Genomic DNA, 19,458 nt, shown 5'->3' with positions numbered 1-19,458 from the left:
TTCAACATTAAGCGCTCCTATATGTTTCCCCAGATCCTTTAGAATCAGTTTGTCCTGGTTACCCAGTGTCTAATCAAGGGAGAACGTGATGCTGGGAGATGTAACTGTGAACCCATTGGTACAGGAACAGAATAATCTCCTCTAACATGTAATACCATGTACTTGTCCCAAGCTATCAAAGGCTGGTCTCTGGACTGGTGAAATAACAGCAAATATAAAAGATAATATAGTTTTATTTCGCAATTAGAGAACAAACATTTAAAGCAAACTTTACCTTCAAGCCTCTGATCCAGCCTTCTGTTTTAACAAGCCTTTCCTCTGCCACACGCCATGATTGAATACTCCCTGGTCAGACAGAATTCTCCGAGATGAAATCGGAGCACATTCCAGGTCTGGCTTCCCAGTCCTCCCAGACTCTGTGCTCCTTTTGACCTGTTTTGTTTCCTGAGTGGACAGGAAGCCAGTGGCTTGATCTCTGACCTATTCTTAGCTTTCTGTAACTGTAGCTCCAAGAACACCTGAGATAGCAATGGCAGGCTGTCTAGGGTGAGATTCCTTGCAACATTCCCGCGATGTGCTCAAGCCATCCTCCATGTCCATGGGGGAGGGGGTGGGGTGTCCAGAAGAACATCCCAGTCTAAACTAGAATTGAGCAAATCGCTTCCACTGGTTTATCACAGAAACTGAGTTTGCTGATGTAACCTTTCTGCAAGTTTAATGCAAGTTGGAACAGTCCCATAAACCGATAGAAACCCCAAAACCTGATTATCATTTTAAGCTGGATTTTTTTTTAGTGTTGGTTATAGCGTCAGAGAACTCTACAGCATGGAAACAACAGACCCTTTGGCCCAACTTGCCCATGCGGCTCAGTTTTCCTAATTAAACTCATCCCAATTGCCTGTTTGGTCCATATCCCTCCATACCTACCCATTTGTGTGTTTGTCTAAATGTTTCTTAAATGAGGAAATTGTACTCTCTTCCAACACTACCTCTGGCAGACTGTTTCAGACTCACTACCCTCTGTATGAAAACAATGGCCCCTCTGGACCTTTTTGTATCTCTCTGTCTCGCTCTCTCGCTCTCTCTATCCTTAAACCTATGCCTTCTATTTTTTACATTCCCTGACCATGAGGAAATAGTGGTCGCTACCTACCTTCTCAATGCCCCGCATGATTTTATAGACCTCTAAGGTCACCCCTGAGTCTCCTGTGCCTCAGGCAGAAAAGTCCCAGCCTATCCAACCTCTCCTTATAACTCAAACCTTTCAATCCTGGTAGCATACTAGTAAATCTTTTCTGCACTTTTTCTAGTTTAATAATATCCCACAAATTCTAATGAAGGTGAAATGAATGAGAGGAAGGTGGATGAGAATGAGCTCTCACTTTCAACCATGTACTGTACTCCACGTTGAGAGAGGGGTTTGAAGCCTGAGACACAGGCCTCTACTTTAACAGCCACTGGAGTGGTCAAGAATGGAAATCTTTCTCAATCCCTCATCTGCAGGAAAGTGCCAAGCTCCATCCTGGTGCTACAGTAGGCCCTGAACCTGTAGCCTATCTCTGCAATAAAACAGCACCAGTGTGGTCTTTGTGTTTGATGATTATATTTATAGAGGGCTATTCAAATAATTAATATAACTGATGTTTAATCTGAAGGATAAGTTTCCACAGGTTCACATCTCACCATGGCAACTGGAGGAATTTAAATTCAATAAAATTTGGAATTAGGAACTAGCCTCTGATGGTGTCATGTAATCACTGTTCATTGGCATAAAGGCCTTTCAGATTCACTAATGTCCTTCAGGGAAGGAAAGCTCTCATCCTTAATTGGTCTGGTCTACATGTGACCCCAGACCTACAGCAATGGGGCTGAAATGGCCGAGCAAGCCAATCCATTCAAGGACACTACATGCTGGTGTTACCAGCAGGGCCCATGTCCCACGTAGGAATGAAAAACCAATGTTCCTTGGACACTGCAGTGCACAAATAGCCAACCCTATTAACCTCCCACTGTGGAAGGACAGTGCCCTCACTTTTGGGCCTCATTGATGCTCGTGTGTTCACGATTGCTGACATTAATTTGAATGTTCGAAAATGTAGCTCAGTTGAACTTTTTTCCTTTTCTTAAATACAGGTCTACGATGTTCCCCCATCTGTGAGTAAGGATGTCCCAGATGGGCCAGTCTCTGAAGATACATATGACATTCCACTGAGGTTTTCCCACAGGACCATCAAGGGGACAGATTCCATGAGATATACCATTCCACCTCAAACCCCAGCAGCACATGAGGGCTATCCAATCGATGATGTGTATGACGTGCCTCCACTGACGGTGAAGCTAACAGACCCTTCCAACAATCAGGAAATCTATGACGTTCCTCCAAGCCAGAAGATACTGGGAGGATATCAGACGAATGTCCAGGATGTGTATGATTTCCCACGGGATCTTGGTGTTCCAGCGTCTGGAGGCAAGCTCACCATGAGCGAGGAACCTGAGGGCGATTATATTTATGACGTGCCACCTCAGGTGTGTAGAGATGCCACAACAGAAGAAATGACCAACAACCACAAGAGACATTCAGCATCCAGCACGGGCAGCACAAGGAGCAATATTTCAACTTCCTCACTCGACGTCATTCCTGTGAAAGAGTCTTCCGTCTCGCCCAAGCCAAGTAGTAAGGAGCTCAACTTGGACCTGGAGGTAGCGATGGAGATCTTGGCAAAGCATCAGCAAAATGTGGAGAGCTCCATTTCCTATCTCATGTCCTTCATTGTCACCAGCTGGAGGAGCCGCGAGCACATGGAGACCAACGTACAGAACATCAAGACGGGGGTGGAGAGAGTAAAGAATTCCGTGAAGGAGCTTCTGGAGTTCGCCCGTGGCGCTGTGGCAAACTCCACACAGGCGACTGACCGCACATTGTACACAAAGTTGAGCAAACAGGTGCAGAAAATGGAAGAGGTCTACCAGCTTCTCCTCAAACACAGTCAGGCTTTGGACAACTGTAACTGGGCGCTGAATGTTCTCATCATGAACAAGCAAAGCTCAGCTGATGATCTGGACCGATTTGTGATGCACTCACGGGGTATCCCCGACGATACAAAGCAGCTTGCCTCTTTCCTTCATGGCAATGCTTCATTGCTCTTCAAACGGACAAAGTCACAGCCAGGAGACAACAAGAGTGCAGTGCCTCCTGCTGGTCATGAGAGCGGCAGCCACTTGACAAATAACAATAACATATCCAACCATCAGGCAGGTCTATCAGACAAGGCCAATATCCAGGCAAGGCCTCTCCCATCGCCGCCAAGATATACAGCTGAAGAGTCACCTGACACCCAGTATGACAACAGTGGCAGCGGATGGATGGAGGACTATGACTATGTTCACTTACAGGTTTGTGTTTATCCAAGATTCAAATCTGAACAGTTTGCATCAGTACAGCCATACATAACTATTGGAAATCACTTTAAAAGCTAGAAAAAAGGAGCAAGGCTGGTTCATTCAGCCTTTGGGCCTGCTCCACTATCAGTGATCATTCAACTCAGTCCCCTGCTGCTGTTTTCTCTCTATACCCTTTGGTGCCTTTAGTCTCTCTCTCTCTCACTCTCTCTCTCACTCTCTCACTCTCTCTCTCTCTCTCTCTCACACTCTCACTCTCACTCTCACTCTCACTCTCACTCTCACTCTCACTCTCACTCTCTCTCTCCCCTCACAATCATTTCATATTGCGACCTTCACATGCTCAGCATTCTGGGGTGTAGGAATTTCTCCTCATTGCAATCCTAAGTCTTTCCCCAGGAGTGGCGGAGTCCAGAACTATACGGTTTAGGGGTAAGAGGGGAATAATTTAAAAGAGACCTAAGGGGAGACTGTTTCATGCAGAGGGTGGTATGCGGATGGAATGAGCTGCCAGATGAAGTGGTGGAGGCTGGATGGGTATATGAATAGGAAGGTTTTGGAGAGATATGGGCCGGGTCCTGGCAAGTGGGAGTAGATGAGATTGGGATATCTGGTCGGTATGGACGGGTTGGACCGAAGGGTCTGTTTTTGTGCTGTACATCTTTGACTCTAAATGGTCTACATCATATACTTAAACTCTGACCCCTGGTCCTGTGCTCACTGGTCATCAAGAACACCCTTCCTCATTTACTCTGTCTCATTCTGTTAGAAGTTTCTAGGTTTCTGAGATTCAAAACCACCCCCCAACCCCTGTTCCTCCAAACGCCATTGAATATATTCTTAACTGACTCAGCCTCTGCTCAGATGTCAGTCCTGCCATCCCAGGAATCAGTCCGGGAAACCTTTTGTCCACTCCCTCCATTGCTAGAGCATCCTTATAGGCAGCAAGTTACAAGAAGGTCCGTGTGTGTAATCACCTGTTGATGCTGCACCGATGAACCCTTCACTGTTAAGGCTTACACCCACATGGCCCAAGCAAAAGTAAATCTGGGAGTAACGATCAGAAGGAGGTGGGTGGGTGGGGGCAGAGGTGAAGAGAGGTGACTCTGAGCTTTTCCTTCACTTATTCAGGATGATTTAAGCAAAATTAGCTGTATATTTTCTGTTTGTTTTTGAGGCCATCTTTATTTAAGTACTGTCATAGAGATGTACAGCATGGAAACAGACCCTCAGTCCAACTCATTCATGCCGACCAGATATCCTAACCTAATCTAGACCCACCTACCAGCACTTGGCCCATACCCCTCCAAATCCTTCCTACTCATTATACCCATCCAGATGCCTATTGAATGTTGTAGTTGTACTCTACCACTTCCTCTGGCATCTCATTCCATACACCCACTACCCTCTACGTGAAAAAGTTGCCTATTAGGTCCATTTATATCTTTTCCCCTCTCAAGTAGCTTTAGATGGGAACTATTGGGTTTTCACAAATCTGGATTCCCCTCTATATCATCTTTTACTTGGAGAAGTTGGTGTCAGTGTGGTTAAGATGATGCCAGTCATTCATCCTTCTAATGCGCTCATAATTCTCTCTAAATGCAGTCAGACAATTCTCCCTTCCCAAAGGAATACGTTTGGAATCTTCTGCAGTAAGTGTAAAGATAAAAATCCCTATGGTCTTGCTGGACTGTAGGGCTGCTCTCCCATGAAACATGGCTGACTAGGGGTGGCTTAACCCAAGGGTCCCCACGCCTCAGGGTGTGAAGGAGAGTTCTTCATGGTAACCTCAGCCAGTGTGGGAATCGAACCCATCCCGTTGGCTTTGTGCAGTATCCCAGACCAGCCATCCAGCCAACTGAGCTAACCACCATCTGCTTACAGATACATAGCAGTGCACTTACACACAGGGTATTTGAAAAGGAAAGGTGGGTTTACAAATCGGAGGCGAAGTGCTCTGTGTGGAACTGAACTCTGACTCCTGTAATGTGCTTGAAGACCACTTTAGTACATTAACCCATTTTAAAATAATGCAGTAGAAATTATTTACTGTGCTGACTTTGGCCCCCTTAAATCAGGAGAGAGGAAGGAGTGTGCTATTATTTAATTGGTCCGAGTAGAATTCCAATGAACAAGTTTTTGGGATCACAAGGGGCCCCTTCATTAGATGAGGTCATCTCTGTGAATGAAAAGACTTTCTGTCCATCACACCAAGGACCTCTGGATTCCAGCTCCGAGGTTAGCTTTGTAAAAGGTAAAAAAACTGAAGGGGATGATTAAATAGACAGCTGGGTATACATGTAAAGGTCTCTTGGCTAACCGCGTTTCTCTATCCACCACAAGCACCTCATAATTTTGTTCATAAATTAGTGATCATGTCTCCTACTAAATGTTCTTGTGATGTTTCCCTGCACCACAGGCAACTGTAATTCCCCACCTCCCCCATTTTGATATCTGGATTTATCCCATGATTACCGATAAACTCTGACAGGACGAGACAGGGTAAATGTAGGAAAGAGATGACCAGTGAGTCCAGAACCAAGGGTCACAGTCTAAGGATACATGGTAGAATATTTAGGGCTGAGATAAGAATTTCTTTCACCCAGAGACTGGTGAGCCTATGGAGTTCACTGCCACAGGAAGTAGTTAAGGTCAAAACATTGAATGTTTTCAAGGAACTAGACATAGTTGTTAGGGCTAAAGGAATCAAATGGAATGGGGAGAAAACAGAAAAAGAGTCCTGTGTTGGATGATCAGCCATAATCCTTTTGAATGGTGTAGTATTGAAGGGGCCGAATGGTCTGTTTCTGCTCCTATTATCTGTGTGTCTGTGGTTCCCAGGATGTCAAAGCTGATGATATTATTACATCGTCTTAGTCTTCCCTTAGTTTGGAGTCACGAGGTCCCCTTAGATGTGAGTTTAATAAAAGCTATGGAGTTTCAGGGTACAATCAACACTGCACTTCGGAGGTTTTGCTCAATGCCTGTTGTTCAACTTGTTCTCATCCTTGTTACAAACCTCAAGTCCAAATGGTGAACATTGGCCTTTCTTTTGTGCAGCAGGATTTCTGTTGTGTAATTATTCACTGCATTGAAGAGCTGCAATGGATGAAGCTGCAGCTTATAGCCCCAGCACAATAACAGGGAAAGGTTTCTTCATTTTCATTAATGCACTCTGATGTACACAGTAAGGTTAGAGGTGAAGTGTGAAATAAAAAGGTCTATTCACCATTATTGTTTATTGAGGGAAGTGAATCCTTTACCAGGCTTAGTGACTGCTTTGTCAAAGTAATGATGTTGGAAGATTGAGGCTGGACGGTTTTTAGCTGACAGAAGGAAAACCACCCAAAACGTGCAGGAAAAGGATTTGTGAGAGAACAGGAGGTTAAACCTCAGGAGACCAGACCTTGCTGGGACTCCTGACACAATAGTAGCTTTGCTCATGTACAATAAAACAGCAAGAAAGGACAGGCCTGCACATGCTGAAACTCTGAACCTGCAATGAAAACTGGGTGGGGGGGGGGAGCATTCAACACACCAGCCTCCGCCTGTGGAGAGAACCAGATAGTCCTGCCTTGGAAACAGGAACCTTTCCTCTCACTGGTTCATGGGAAGGCTTCCTGCCTGGAATCTCTGTTCTCTCTCCATTGATGCTGAATGACTGCCCCAAGTGCTTTGAATGTTTTCAGGACCCCACAAACTGATTGTGATTTTAACCACAGCTGTTAGCTGTGGGTGAGACCAGTGCATCTCTTTTTAGTCTAACAAGTAGGAATTGCAAGTGGTAGGTAGTTCAAAACAATAAAATGTTTTTTGCACACGGTCACGTTTCTCCTTTGTTCAAAGAAATGTCCATCGCAGGCCATTTATTTAATTATCCAGAAGGCAGTGGTGATTTAATCACTTTGCTGCGGGTCAGGAGTTACAAGGAGATCAGGGTAGGTTCAGGTGGAACATTGTTCCTTTCCTGCCATGGGATTTAAGCTGAAAACATTCCCCGCCCCCCCCCCCAGTGTTCAGGATTACTAGTCCAATGACATTACCACTGCACCACTTCCATCAGTGTTACTTGAAGCCTTCCATGTCATTTCAGGGACCGTCTCAGACCATCTCTTTGCGATATCTTCGCACAGGGTGCTGCTAATCTCTCACTTCCAGAAATTAACCCTTTCAGACCCACCTTCCCCACAGAGCTGACTGCATAGTCTGAAAATGGACTTTCTCAAAACAAGATGTAAGGGGCAGGAGGTGGGTGTATTCAGGCAAGGGAATTGAGGAACTGGGGGGGATTGCTGCCAGTGAGTACACTGTGGTCACCGGTGATGGTGTGACCGCAGCATGGAGATTTGTAGAGGAGGAGATTATGGAGGTGAGTGGGACAACAACATCGAGAGATTTGAAACCATAGGTAAGGATGTAAACTCAACACAGGGCAAAAAAGTCCCACATAGGAGGTTAGTGAGCAAAATTAGGACGCATGGTATTGGGGGCAAAGTACTAACTTGGATTGAAAGTTGGTTGGCTGACAGGAAACAAAGAGTAGTGATAAACGGCTCCATTTCGGAATGGCAGGCAGTGACCAGTGGGGTACCGCAGGGATCAGTGCTGGGACCGCAGCTTTTTACAATATATGTTAATGATATAGAAGATGGTATTAGTAATAGCGTTAGCAAATTTGCTGATGATACTAAGCTGGGTGGCAGGGTGAAATGTGAGGAGGATGTTAGGAGATTACAGGGTGACCTGGACAGGTTAGGTGAGTGGTCAGATGCATGGCAGATGCAGTTTAATGTGGATAAATGTATGGTTATCCACTTTGGTGGCAAGATCAGGAAGGCAGATTACTACCTAAATGGAATCAATTTAGGTAAAGGGGCAGTACAAAGAGATCTGGGTGTTCTTGTACACCAGTCAATGAAGGCAAGCATGCAGGTACAGTAGGTAGTGAAGAAGGCTAATAGCATGCTGGCCTTCATAACAAGAGGGATTGAGTATAGAAGCAAAGAGGTTCTTCTGCAGCTGTACAGGGCCCTGGTGAGACCACACCTGGAGTACTGTGTGCAGTTCTGGTCTCCAAATTTGAGGGATTCTGTCTATTGAGGGAGTGCAGCGTAGGTTCACGAGGTCAATTCCTGGAATGGCGGGACTACCTTACACTGAAAGACTGGAGCGACTGGGCTTGTATACCCTTGAGTTTAGAAGACTGAGAGGGGATCTGATTGAGACATGTAAGATTATTAAAGGATTGGACACTCTGGAGGCAGGAAACATGTTTCCGCTGATTGGGTGAGTGCCGAACCAGAGGACACAGCTTGAAAATACAGGGTAGACCATTTAGGACAGGGATGAGGAGAAACTTCTTCACCCAGAGAGTGGTGGCTGTGTGGAATGCTCTGCCCCGAAGGCAGTGGAGGCCCAGTCTCTGGGTTAATTGAAGAAAGAGTCGGATAGAGCTCTCAAGGATAGTGGAATCAAGGTTTATGGAGATAGGGTAGGAACAGGATACTGATTTAAGGATGAACAGCCATGATCACATTGAATGGTGGTGCAAGCTCGAAGGGCAGAATGGCCTACTCCTGCACCTGTTGTCTATTGCAAGTGACCACGTTTAAAAATTAAACATTTTTCTAAAGCCCCAAGGTGACCTTTAGTACTCTCTGTGACTAATGAAGGAGAAACAACACGAATGTTTCCACGTATCAGTTGTGTACAAGAAGAAAACCAGTTGCTGCTGTTCTGGAATTTTTACAACTTAAACCCAGCACACTGGCCACATTTTACTGGGGAAAAATAAGCTGTCCTTGCTTCCTCTTAACAGATACTTTACTAGACTATGATCAGATTATAACTGCTTAGTGATTGACCACTTATTTCCGATCCAAGGACAGATAATCGACAATGTGCATTATTTATAGGAAAAAGAAACATCTCAATCTGAAGATTTGACCTTGCTTGTAATCCAATGTAATTAAAATGTTTCAAGTGTTAGAGACATGGAGGCAATGTGGTCTTATAGCACCATCTTGTGGTGCCATTGCAGCATACAGGGAAAGAAGATGCTCTTTTACAATGTGCAGTATAGGGCTGACTTTCCACTCCTGTTCTGCCTAGTTACATGTTAGGGAGAAGGTGTGTGTCTATGGTATGGGACACTTGAACCAACCTGGTCGGGAGCCTAGTCCTTGGTAGAGATTTATCCAGTAGCCCAGAGAGATTTTTCTGTCAGCTGCAAAAATAAAAGATCATTTTTGGTGGTCTTGGCCCTGCTCTCAGCCTCCATTGAATCTCGCTGATTCAATGCCTCCACTCCCGGTCTCTTCCCCAGACCTTGCTTCTCTTACTCTAATATTGTTTGTTATGTATTCAACTGTCTGGCCCCTATCTCCTAGAGTTCCCTCCCCAAACCAGTACACCTGTCCACACTCGTGCAGATTAAAACCTGTCTTTTTGGCAAAAAGTTTCCGAACCTGCTCTAATCCCTATCTCTTTAACTCTGTGTCACTTCTTGTCCAGTTGTGCTCCAGAAAAGTGCCTTGGGACATTTTACTAGGTTAATGAAGTAATTAAAATGCAAGTAGTTGTTTTTCTGTACTGAACCAATCCTGATATTTAAGGACAGAGTGACTGAACGCCTGGAGAAATTTGATCTGTTTTGAGGGCCGGCGAGGATTTGTAAGGGACGTGTCATGTCTTACAAACCTAATTGAATTGTTGAGGAAATAACTAGAACAGTAGACAGGGGAATGTGGATGGATGTAGCATTTATATATATATGCATCCAGAAGCCACATAAAAAGTTAGATATAAAAGGCTGTTAAGTGAAATAGAGGTTCATGCAAGCTATCGATCTTGTTAGTTGGTAGAAGATGGAAGTTTTGAAGAAAATGAATTGTGGTTTTCTGAAAGGATCCAGACTAGGGCCTTCTGTATTCACTTCATTTATGTTTAACGTCATGACTGGTTGTATACTAGGCAGCGTATGAAGTTGTGGGGACATTGTTTCATTAAATGGGATGTTAAAATTGTGGCACATGGATTATGCACGTGTGTGAGTTCATCTCTTCTGGATCAGAAAAGAATACTTTGCGAAAATAGTGAAAAGCAAGGAGCAGTAGATATTTAAGGAAGTTATAGGTTAATCTACATGGATCAATCAGATCACCATAGTCTAACCAGATGATTGGCTTGCTCTCTCATTACAGAGAGCCGACTGGTGCTGGTTTAACCTGAGGGTCACCACATCTCAAGCAAGGGGAGAGGTTGAAAAGGATAGTCCTCATGGTCACCTCAGCCACTGTGGGAATTGAACCCATACTTTCCCATACCATCCAGCCAACTGAGCTAAACCATACATGAAGTAGCAGTCAAACAGGTTAATGGAATGTTAGGCTTTAAAATCAGAAAGCTGCAGAATAAAGGAGAGGGTGTTGTGCTGGGGCTTTGGAAAGCCCTGGTTAGACCACTTCTGGAATGTTGTAAACTCTCAGGGTTGGTATACTTTGGAAGTACTGACAGGCTTTGGAAGGTATGCAGTGCAGAATGTTACTGAGAGTCCAGGATACCAGGCAGAAATCCGGTTTGTAATCCTCACATTATAGAAGGTTTAAGAGGTGATTTGGTTGACAATTTTAGGCTTTTGAAAGGAATATATAAGGTAAATGGAGAGAAATATTTCCCATGATAGGGGACTTTAGGACAAGGGAACAAAGCTGAAACATTTATAGAATCCCTGCGGCATGGAAACAGCCCATTCGGCCCATTCTGAAGAGCATCCTACCCCAACTCACCCCCCCAACTCATAGCCAGTCTACCTAGTTTGCACCTCCTTAGACACTCTGGACAATTTAGCATGGCCAATCCATGTAGCCTGGACACTCTGAGGGAAATCGGTGCACCTGGAGGCAACCCACACAACACAAGGAGAATGTGCAAACTCCACACAGATGTGCACAGTGGGCTGGAATCGAACCTGGGTCCCTGGCGCTGTAAGGCAGCAGTGCTAACCACTGAGCCACGTGCCTCCCTCACTTCAAGCTAACCAGGTTTGGTGATACTTTGTGAAGAAACAGTGGGACTTTTTCCAACAGAAGTCAGTGGCTGCTGTCTGTTAATTAATCATTTGAAGTTTGAGACCAGTTTGACAATTTTGTTTATGGCCAGGAGTATAAAAGAACGTTGGGCCATGGTAACGTTAAAACAGGGATCAGCAATTTTCATGTTGAATGACGGAACTGGCTCCAGGGACTGAGTTGGTTTACTGCTATGTTCTCAGGTTCTGGACATTTCGATACTCAAATGTTTGCTGGAATCATTCCCAAATAGTACCCCACAAGTTACACTTGGAAAGAAGAGTTCAAATTTGAATCCCAGAAGATGCCTATGTCCAACATGTTCCCTTTATGGAATCATTGAATGATTGCACCAGCGAAGGAGGCCACTCAGCCTGTTAACTCCTCTGCTGGTTCTGTGCAAAGGTCATTCTGCCAGGCCCACTCCCCTATCCTTTCCCCTGGAACCTTGCACGATTCCTCTTCAGATGAGAATCCAATTCCCTTTGGAAAGCCACAATTGAATCTGCCTCCACTACACTTCTGGGCAGGGTATTCTAGATCTTAGAAATTCCCTGCCTACGAAGTTAATCTGTAGAATTAGCAATGTCTTTGTGATGACCAACTCTGGTATCTTTCAGAGAGTGTTGCTTGTCTCTGCATAAAGCAACTTGACGATGGGTATATCACTCACTTGAGGAGGCTGAGGTCCAGGAGCAGAGATCAGAGCTGCCTAAAAAAAACTACCCATAACTATTTGAAAGCACTTCCCTTATTTTATAAATTGCTGGCAAGGAAGAGGCGAAGGGTCAGGTCAGCATTTTCCAGTGAATGCGATGATCCTCACTCTCCTGCCTCCGCACATCTCTCTGACAATGGGCTGTTCACTTCCAAACTGGATCAATTCATGTTCATTATTATTAATGCATTGTTGCACTGAGCCTGTGTTTCAGAGCACTGCAGACTCCTAACCAAAAAAAATAGAGCTTTGTGTTAAATTAATTATTACCTGAAATTCTTTTTCTGAACCAGAATGACTTTCTGGATGGAATCTGAGCTGATTCACAAACTGATTTAATTTAAAGAACATTTTAAATCCATCTGTAATGAAATGTTCTCCCAGAACATTTTGTTTTAGTTACTCAGCAGCTTTCGCTCGATAATGCAGTTTGTATTTGTTTTATTTTCCTTGGCCCCTTTTCTCAAATGCACTGACGTTCGGTCTGGGTGGATGGGGGTCATGTGGGGTCTGAGCGTGTGGAAAAGGATTGTTGCAGCTAGACTTAACCCTGAACCTCCTCAGGCATACCCTCGGTCTGTAACGTTGATGGTGAGTCTGGTCTTAACCATTTGAGTCATTAAGAGGAGCAAGGTTTTTAATGTTGTCTACTTCTCTGTCACTTTTTTCAGGGTAAAGAAGAGTTTGAGAAAACGCAGAAGGAGTTGTTAGAGAAGGAGAATATCATACGGCAAGGGAAAGCTCAGCTGGAGCAGCTGCAGGTGAGATGGCCGGTGGGAGTTGGTAATGACACGCTTTGCAGGTTGTGAAGGTGTTCAAGCCTCTACAGATATTGAGAACAGCATTCCAAACAGCCCTCTGGGTTGGGCTGTCTGCACAGTGAAATCAGGAGAGGGCTGGGAGTTCGGGACCCTCCAACCAGACTGAAGCAGGTTTTAAAATCCTGACTCCTTAGCCCTGGCTCCATCACAGTCGGATTGTTGTATTAAATGGCATTTGTTCTGCAATTAGTTCCAGAGCTGGTCTTTGAAACCTTGGGATGATGTTAATCTCAAAGAGAGCACCTGAAGTAACTAGGCATTCCCCTCCAGATTAAGAATCAGGCCATGGCCCTGTTTTTTCAAAAAAAAAATTTTGAGGAGAGAAAATACCTGAGTGAATTAGTTTTCCTTTTATTGGAATCAGATATAGTACTGATGTGGCAGTATTGGTTGGACATTTGGAGTTAGAAATTAGTTATTATTTTCATTTGGGTTTACGAAAAACAAATTAACCAGATCGGTCTGGAAAAGCACTGATGTAAAGCTTCTTGTCTTTAACCTATGCTACAGTGGAATGGGTGCTGTGGGGGGCTGTGCAGAGGGCAAGGAGACTGTGGAGGGCAAGCGGGTCGTGTGGTGTGGGAGGGGCCGTGTAGGGGGTCAGAGAGCCGTGCAGTGAGTGAGGGTGCTGTGGCGGGTGAGGGGGCTGTGGCAGGCGAGGGGGCTGTGCAGTGGGTGAGGGTCCTACAGAGGGCCCTGCCCTCACCCACTGCAGAGTCCTCTGCCCTGGGTGATGGTGCAGATGGTATCGTTGCAACAGTTGGTCAAATCTTCCTGGAAAAAGGAGGGACGAAGTGTCCCGGTTCTGATTGGTCTGGAGTGAATTTCATTGCTTTGTCTCCTGAATTTACATATCTGCATGAGAGTAGTTTGGGATTGTCATGCTTGAAGAATGGGAACCTGGAAAAGGTTATGACTTAGCCGAGCCTGTGGTCTGTTACCCCATGTGCGAGCTGCTGCTTCCCTTAGCTCAGTAATGTTTCACAAAGTCTCAGGGCGGCTGCCCTGAATGTGTGCCCCTGGGACAGGGCCTTGTCCATTGGGACTGCATATCCTGAGATCCCAGTGATTTTCCCATCCTTTTAAGTGGTGAAAGTATGAGTGTGATTTCTTGAGAACTGTTCCTTTGTGGATTGTGTTTTCAGACCGACTGACACTGAGTTGCCTGTAGTTCCCTGACCGTTAGAGGTGAAACATCATGGTGTTGGGCCAGCAAAGGTTGGAGGTCAAACAGTTGTCTGCAAATTCTCAATTTCCTGTGAGAAATGCCTTTTCAAGGTAGCGTTAGTCTAAGGAAGGATTGCTGACCTTTGCTTATTTGGCCTCTGCAGGTTAAACAGTTTGAGCGTCTTGAGCAGGAAGTAACGAGACCCATTGAGAACGACCTCTCAAACTGGACCCCGACGCACCAATATGGACAGGTTAAGAGCAAGCTGAGCCCCTCAGACAAACAGCTGCTATTGTTTTACTCGGAACAGTGCGAGTCGAACATTACCACATTAATCAATGCCATCGATGCCTTCTTCACTTCCATTAATACCAATCAACCTCCGAAAATCTTTGTGGCTCACAGCAAGTTTGTCATTCTCAGTGCCCACAAGTTGGTGTTCATCGGGGACACGCTGTCTCGTCAGGCTAAATCGCAAGAGGTTCGCAATAAAGTCACACACTACAGCAACCTCCTCTGTGAGATGCTAAAACATATTGTTATCACAACCAAGACTGCAGCCTTGCAATACCCATCTGGCTCTGCTGCCAAGGAGATGATAGACCGAGTCACTGAACTGTCTCACTGTACACAACAGTTCAAGATGATGCTGGGACAGTTAGCCGCAATGTAAGGACGCAAATAAATCTACATCTTGAGACTGAAAGAATTGACAGCTGTAAATGGACTATTGTAAATATTAACCCATGAGATGACCATACAGGGAAAACTACTTTTTCTTTTTGGTTAGATTGTGACATTTCTTATTAATCAGCAAGATATTTAAATTCAAAACTATGTAGTAGTCCCTTTTGTTTTTCTTCTCGAAGTTCTTTTCAATGTTGTGTTCTATAATATGAAATGGAAATAATTATTTTCATTACTGATTTTAGATCGTGGACGTATGGGTTCTATTTTAAAACTTCATTAAAAATGAGTGGAGAATTACTGGACCATTAAAAATAGATGGAGAGCAATTTTCTACTGTGACAATTAACTAAGTCACTTTTTCATTGTCATGGGGCTGTTTTAATTGATGAAACGTCTCTGCTGATTGAAGAGTTCTAATTCTGGATAACGCATCATTAATGATCTGTCAAAGAAAAGTCAAAGGAGCTAACAGGTGCAGCATGTGGTTAAGTTATCCTACGCGTTTCATTACCGTTTACTTTGTTTAAACATTTATTAATGTTTTCCAATTGTTTTGGATCATACCTCACTTGGGCACTATGCTTTCCGTTGCATTTCAATATTTTCCATTTGTGCAAGCCAACAGCAGAAAATGCAAATGAATTGGTGCCTTGAAATAATTAAAAGCTTCTGCTGGTGAACAGAGCTAAAGTCATTTGTAGCTTCTATTCACAATGAAATCTCATGGTGTGGGGGAAGCAAAAATAAAACTGACTTTCAATGATATTTTAGTGACCTATTTAAGTTTGTGGTTTTCTTTATATGGAGGTGTATAAAACAATCGTGTTTAACATTTGCTATAATTATATTTGCCAAAATAATGTGTTGAACAGACCAAGTTGGGTTTCAGCTGAAACAATGACTGGAAAAGTACAAGAACTTCCATTTGAACCTTTTTTAACCAAAGCCTGCCCCAGAGGCATCAGTCTCAACCAGTGTTGTTGGAGCAGTAATATAACATCAACTCGCTTCAGAGCTGACTGCCTTTGATCAGTCAATGACTGGAGACAATAATCCATTACATACAATAGTTAGTATCCCCTTTACATTGCAGAAGAATTGCTGACAGTTGCAGTTATTTGGATATAACCTTCTCAAAGAAGCTTGCTGGAGCTTTAGTTATCCAATCTGCATGTGGCAACACCTTACACTCTCCAGGTTTTGTTTTTATATATAGAAAATTTTATGTATGTTTGAAACTTAAGTCGCTGATATTTGATGTAATTGGAGGGTTATAACCCTGTAAGAAATGTACCTTTGTATATGTCTGCACATTATATGAATATAAGCAACTGTGTTTGACAAATCCTGGTCAAAGACTCTTACTCTAGCTTCTGTGAAAAACTAGAATTCTGTAGCCAGTTTCTCCTCTGAGGATCGTTGGGTGCTCTGACTATGATATGTGTCATGTACTGACCTGTAAAACATTACATGGACTGAACAGAACAATGTAAGATTCTAAAATCTCTGAGCGCAACTGCTCCTCTGCAATAACTACTATGTTTCCAATGCGTGGTGTCTCTCAATACTGTCCAATGGCAGCACAGTTGACACAGCACTGCTTCAGTAAGTTAATCAGTTAGAAATTATCACCCTTAAGTATATATGTTAAAAGTAATCCAAATGATGGGTTAAGAATTGCAATGTAAAAGGGGTTAAAAGTGATCTTGACTTTAATATTCATCATTGGAGCTTTTGCAGTCATGCTAGAAATCCCCCCAATTAGTCTAAAAATTATTTTGTATTCTATCCTTTTATTTTGTTTCTGGTCTTAACATTATGGTGAAAGACTACTGTAAATGTGATGTATTCTTTACAATGCATAATGGTTCATATCTATAAGAATTTTTATTTCTCTTGCACGGTGGTTGGTTTACGGTGGCTGTTGACTTTTGTATTATATTCAACTGGATTTATTTTTAATTATTAAACAGGCTTAAGAACCATGAAAGTGAGTCGCGTGTTTGTGGCCCCAGCAAAGTTGTCCCAAGAGCTAAACACTATTGTTGTCCGTGTGGGATTGCCATTAACTTTGGGATCGGTTTGAATTTTAAGCCTGTGCCATTTTGTGATTGGTGATGCCTCAGGGCAGATTCTGTCCTTTCGCATTGAAGTTGAGATCAACCAAGGCCTGGAATTTTTAGCTTCCAGATCACAAAGCTGAGAAGGTTCCAGCAAAAGAGTGAACTTGCTGTAAGGAAGAACATAGACCCCCCCAACCAGCTCTCGTAGCAATGGCATTTATACGGCTGCTCCCCTCAGGTTTTGATCAATGGTGACAAGAGTGATGGTGTTTAATGTCAACAGAAGGTAGTTGTATTGGAAGCATGTCACAAGAAAATATAATGAATTATTTTGAAATGCTGTGAGCCATATGAAGTAGGCCTTGAGCTTCAAGTTGCAAGATTGTGTTATAACTACACGTTCAGATGAAGGGCAGTTGAAGTGAAATCTCAACTAACACTTAATGTCTGGTTGTAACTAATTAAATCATTTGTTATGCTAATTAGGGCAATAGATTAAGTCAGGATTTGATTTTTATTAATGAGCCTCGTTTTTAAATACAGCTTTACCACCACACAAGGTGGCTCAGTGGTTAGTATTTCTGCCTCATGGTGGTAAGGACCTGGGGTTCGATTTTTTCCCCCCTCGGGCGACTGTCTGTGTGGACTTCTCCCCATGTCACCGTGGGTTTCCTCCAGTTGCTGTGGTTTCCTCTCACAGTCCAAAGATGTGTATTTAGGTGGATTGGCCATACTAAATTGTCCATAGTGTCCAGGGATGTGCAGGCTTAGGTGGGTTAGCCATGGAAAAAACAGAGTTACAAGGATGGGGTTATTGACTTCAGGAGAGATGTGTTGGTACTCTCCTAGAGGGTTGGAACCTGTCCTAAACTGGCAAGGTGTTGAATCTGAAGCAGATTTTAAGTCTATCCTAGCCGTCTCCATGCTTATTTCAGTCCTGAGAACCTCATTATTGAATGGGCTCAGTCCAACCAGTTGTTCCAGATCAAGCCAACTTAGAACATTCCACTGATGATTTATATGGTGTCTCCGGTTCATGTGATGATGCAGCATTGCAGGATGAGCTCATTTTCTGACACTACTCCAGGGCTGAAGTACAGATAATCCCAGGGCAGACTGCCAGGTGCTAAACCCAAAAGCGGAGGGCAATTCAACTCCAGACTAAGGCTCAGCCTGAGCATGTCGGTGAGCTAGGTTCGATTATGTCATCCTCATTCAACAAAACTGCACATGAGTTAGGAAAAGGTCAGAGCTACCATTTCCAAATGTTGGCATTGTACTGTAAGGAAACATTGCTAGTGAAAAGGTTGTCCAACAATGTGTGTCCACTGCCTTCCCTGGGGCAGATTTGCCCACTGTCAGCAGTCCTGCAATGCAAAATCGTCTTTTAAAAGTAAGTCACGTGGATCACTTCTAGAATCGTGGAGAGTTAGCAAACGAGCAAGAAGGATTATGAACACATGGAAATTACTTGGCCCCACAATAGATGGTGATGTTCTGGACCAGGAATTTTGGATAGTAGCCTAATCGTACTAATTTTTTCGATTCAGGAGTAGCTATTTCTATGGGCGGCACGGTGGCACAGTGGTTAGCACTGCTGCCTCACAGCGCAAGAGATCCAGGTTCAATTCCCGCCTCAGGCGACCAACTGTGTGGAGTTTGCACACAGTCTCCCCGTGTCTGCGTGAGTTTCCTCTGGATGCTCCGGTTTCCTCCCACAGTCCAAAAGTGTGCAGGTTAGGTGAATTGGCCATGCTAAATTGCCCATGGTGTTAGGTGAAGGGATAAATGTAGGGGAATGGGTCTGCGTGGGTTGCGCTTCAGCGGGTTGGTGTGGACTTGTTGGGCTGAAGGGCCTGTTTCCACACTGTAAGTAATCTAATCTAATCTATTACTGTACAGTTTAGACTGGCTTCATACTGACGTCAAATGTCACTATCTCAGGTTCTGGAAAATGCGCTCCTTTCAGTTAAAAGTCATTTTGAAGCAACCCTTCATTGCAATGGTAAAGTTATTAAAGAGCCTTTTTTGATCTTTCAGCATTGAACCAAACCCCTGTTGAGTTGGCAGGTACTTGCACAACTAGTTTGTCTACAAAGACTAATGTTAAAAGACATTCCATTCCAAGATGATGACAACAATCCATTTTGAAAGACTTGGCTCAGTTCCCCAGAAACGTGAGCTCTTGCCTAAAGAAGACTGGGTTGCAGTCTAAGTTTTAAGTTAAGAAAATGGGATGGTATTACTGTGAAGCCATCACTTAACTCTTCCAGGGGTTTGATCAGCATTGAGTCTTCTCTCTTTTTTTTGCTCTTCAAAGATTCCTAACACTGGGATAGCATGTTACTATCAGACCCAGTTTTATCATTTCAGGAGGCAAATCCTGAGTTTCTTAACATGTGTGGGATGTGAGTGTTGCTGGCTGGCCAGAATGTATTCCCAATCTTTAGCTGCCCTTCCGATGGTGGTGGTGAGCTATCTTTGTGAACCGCTGAAGTCCATGTGTGGGGGTTGACCCGCAATGTCCTGA

The 19,458-nt window shown here is 43.9% G+C and overlaps 1 protein-coding gene across 4 annotated transcripts in view; it reads left to right on the top strand.

The window, feature by feature from the left end:
- The window catches only part of bcar1 (BCAR1 scaffold protein, Cas family member), a 240,737-nt gene extending 223,882 nt beyond the window's left edge, over positions 1 to 16,855 (top strand). For all 4 annotated transcript variants that reach the window (XM_060838154.1, XM_060838151.1, XM_060838153.1 and 1 more), the window contains 3 exons: positions 2,134 to 3,393; positions 12,858 to 12,947; positions 14,339 to 16,855. In XM_060838154.1, the coding sequence (XP_060694137.1) occupies positions 2,134 to 3,393; positions 12,858 to 12,947; positions 14,339 to 14,848 (1,860 nt within the window). In that variant the 3' untranslated portion in view covers positions 14,849 to 16,855. The remainder of the gene's footprint in view (positions 1 to 2,133; positions 3,394 to 12,857; positions 12,948 to 14,338) is intronic.
- Positions 16,856 to 19,458: the final 2,603 nt, after the last annotated feature.

This window comes from Hemiscyllium ocellatum, chromosome 17 (assembly GCF_020745735.1).
Source record: "Hemiscyllium ocellatum isolate sHemOce1 chromosome 17, sHemOce1.pat.X.cur, whole genome shotgun sequence".
NCBI lineage: Eukaryota > Metazoa > Chordata > Chondrichthyes > Orectolobiformes > Hemiscylliidae > Hemiscyllium > Hemiscyllium ocellatum.
The sequence above is the reverse complement of the archived record's forward strand: the minus strand, read 5'-3'. Positions and strand labels throughout refer to the sequence as shown.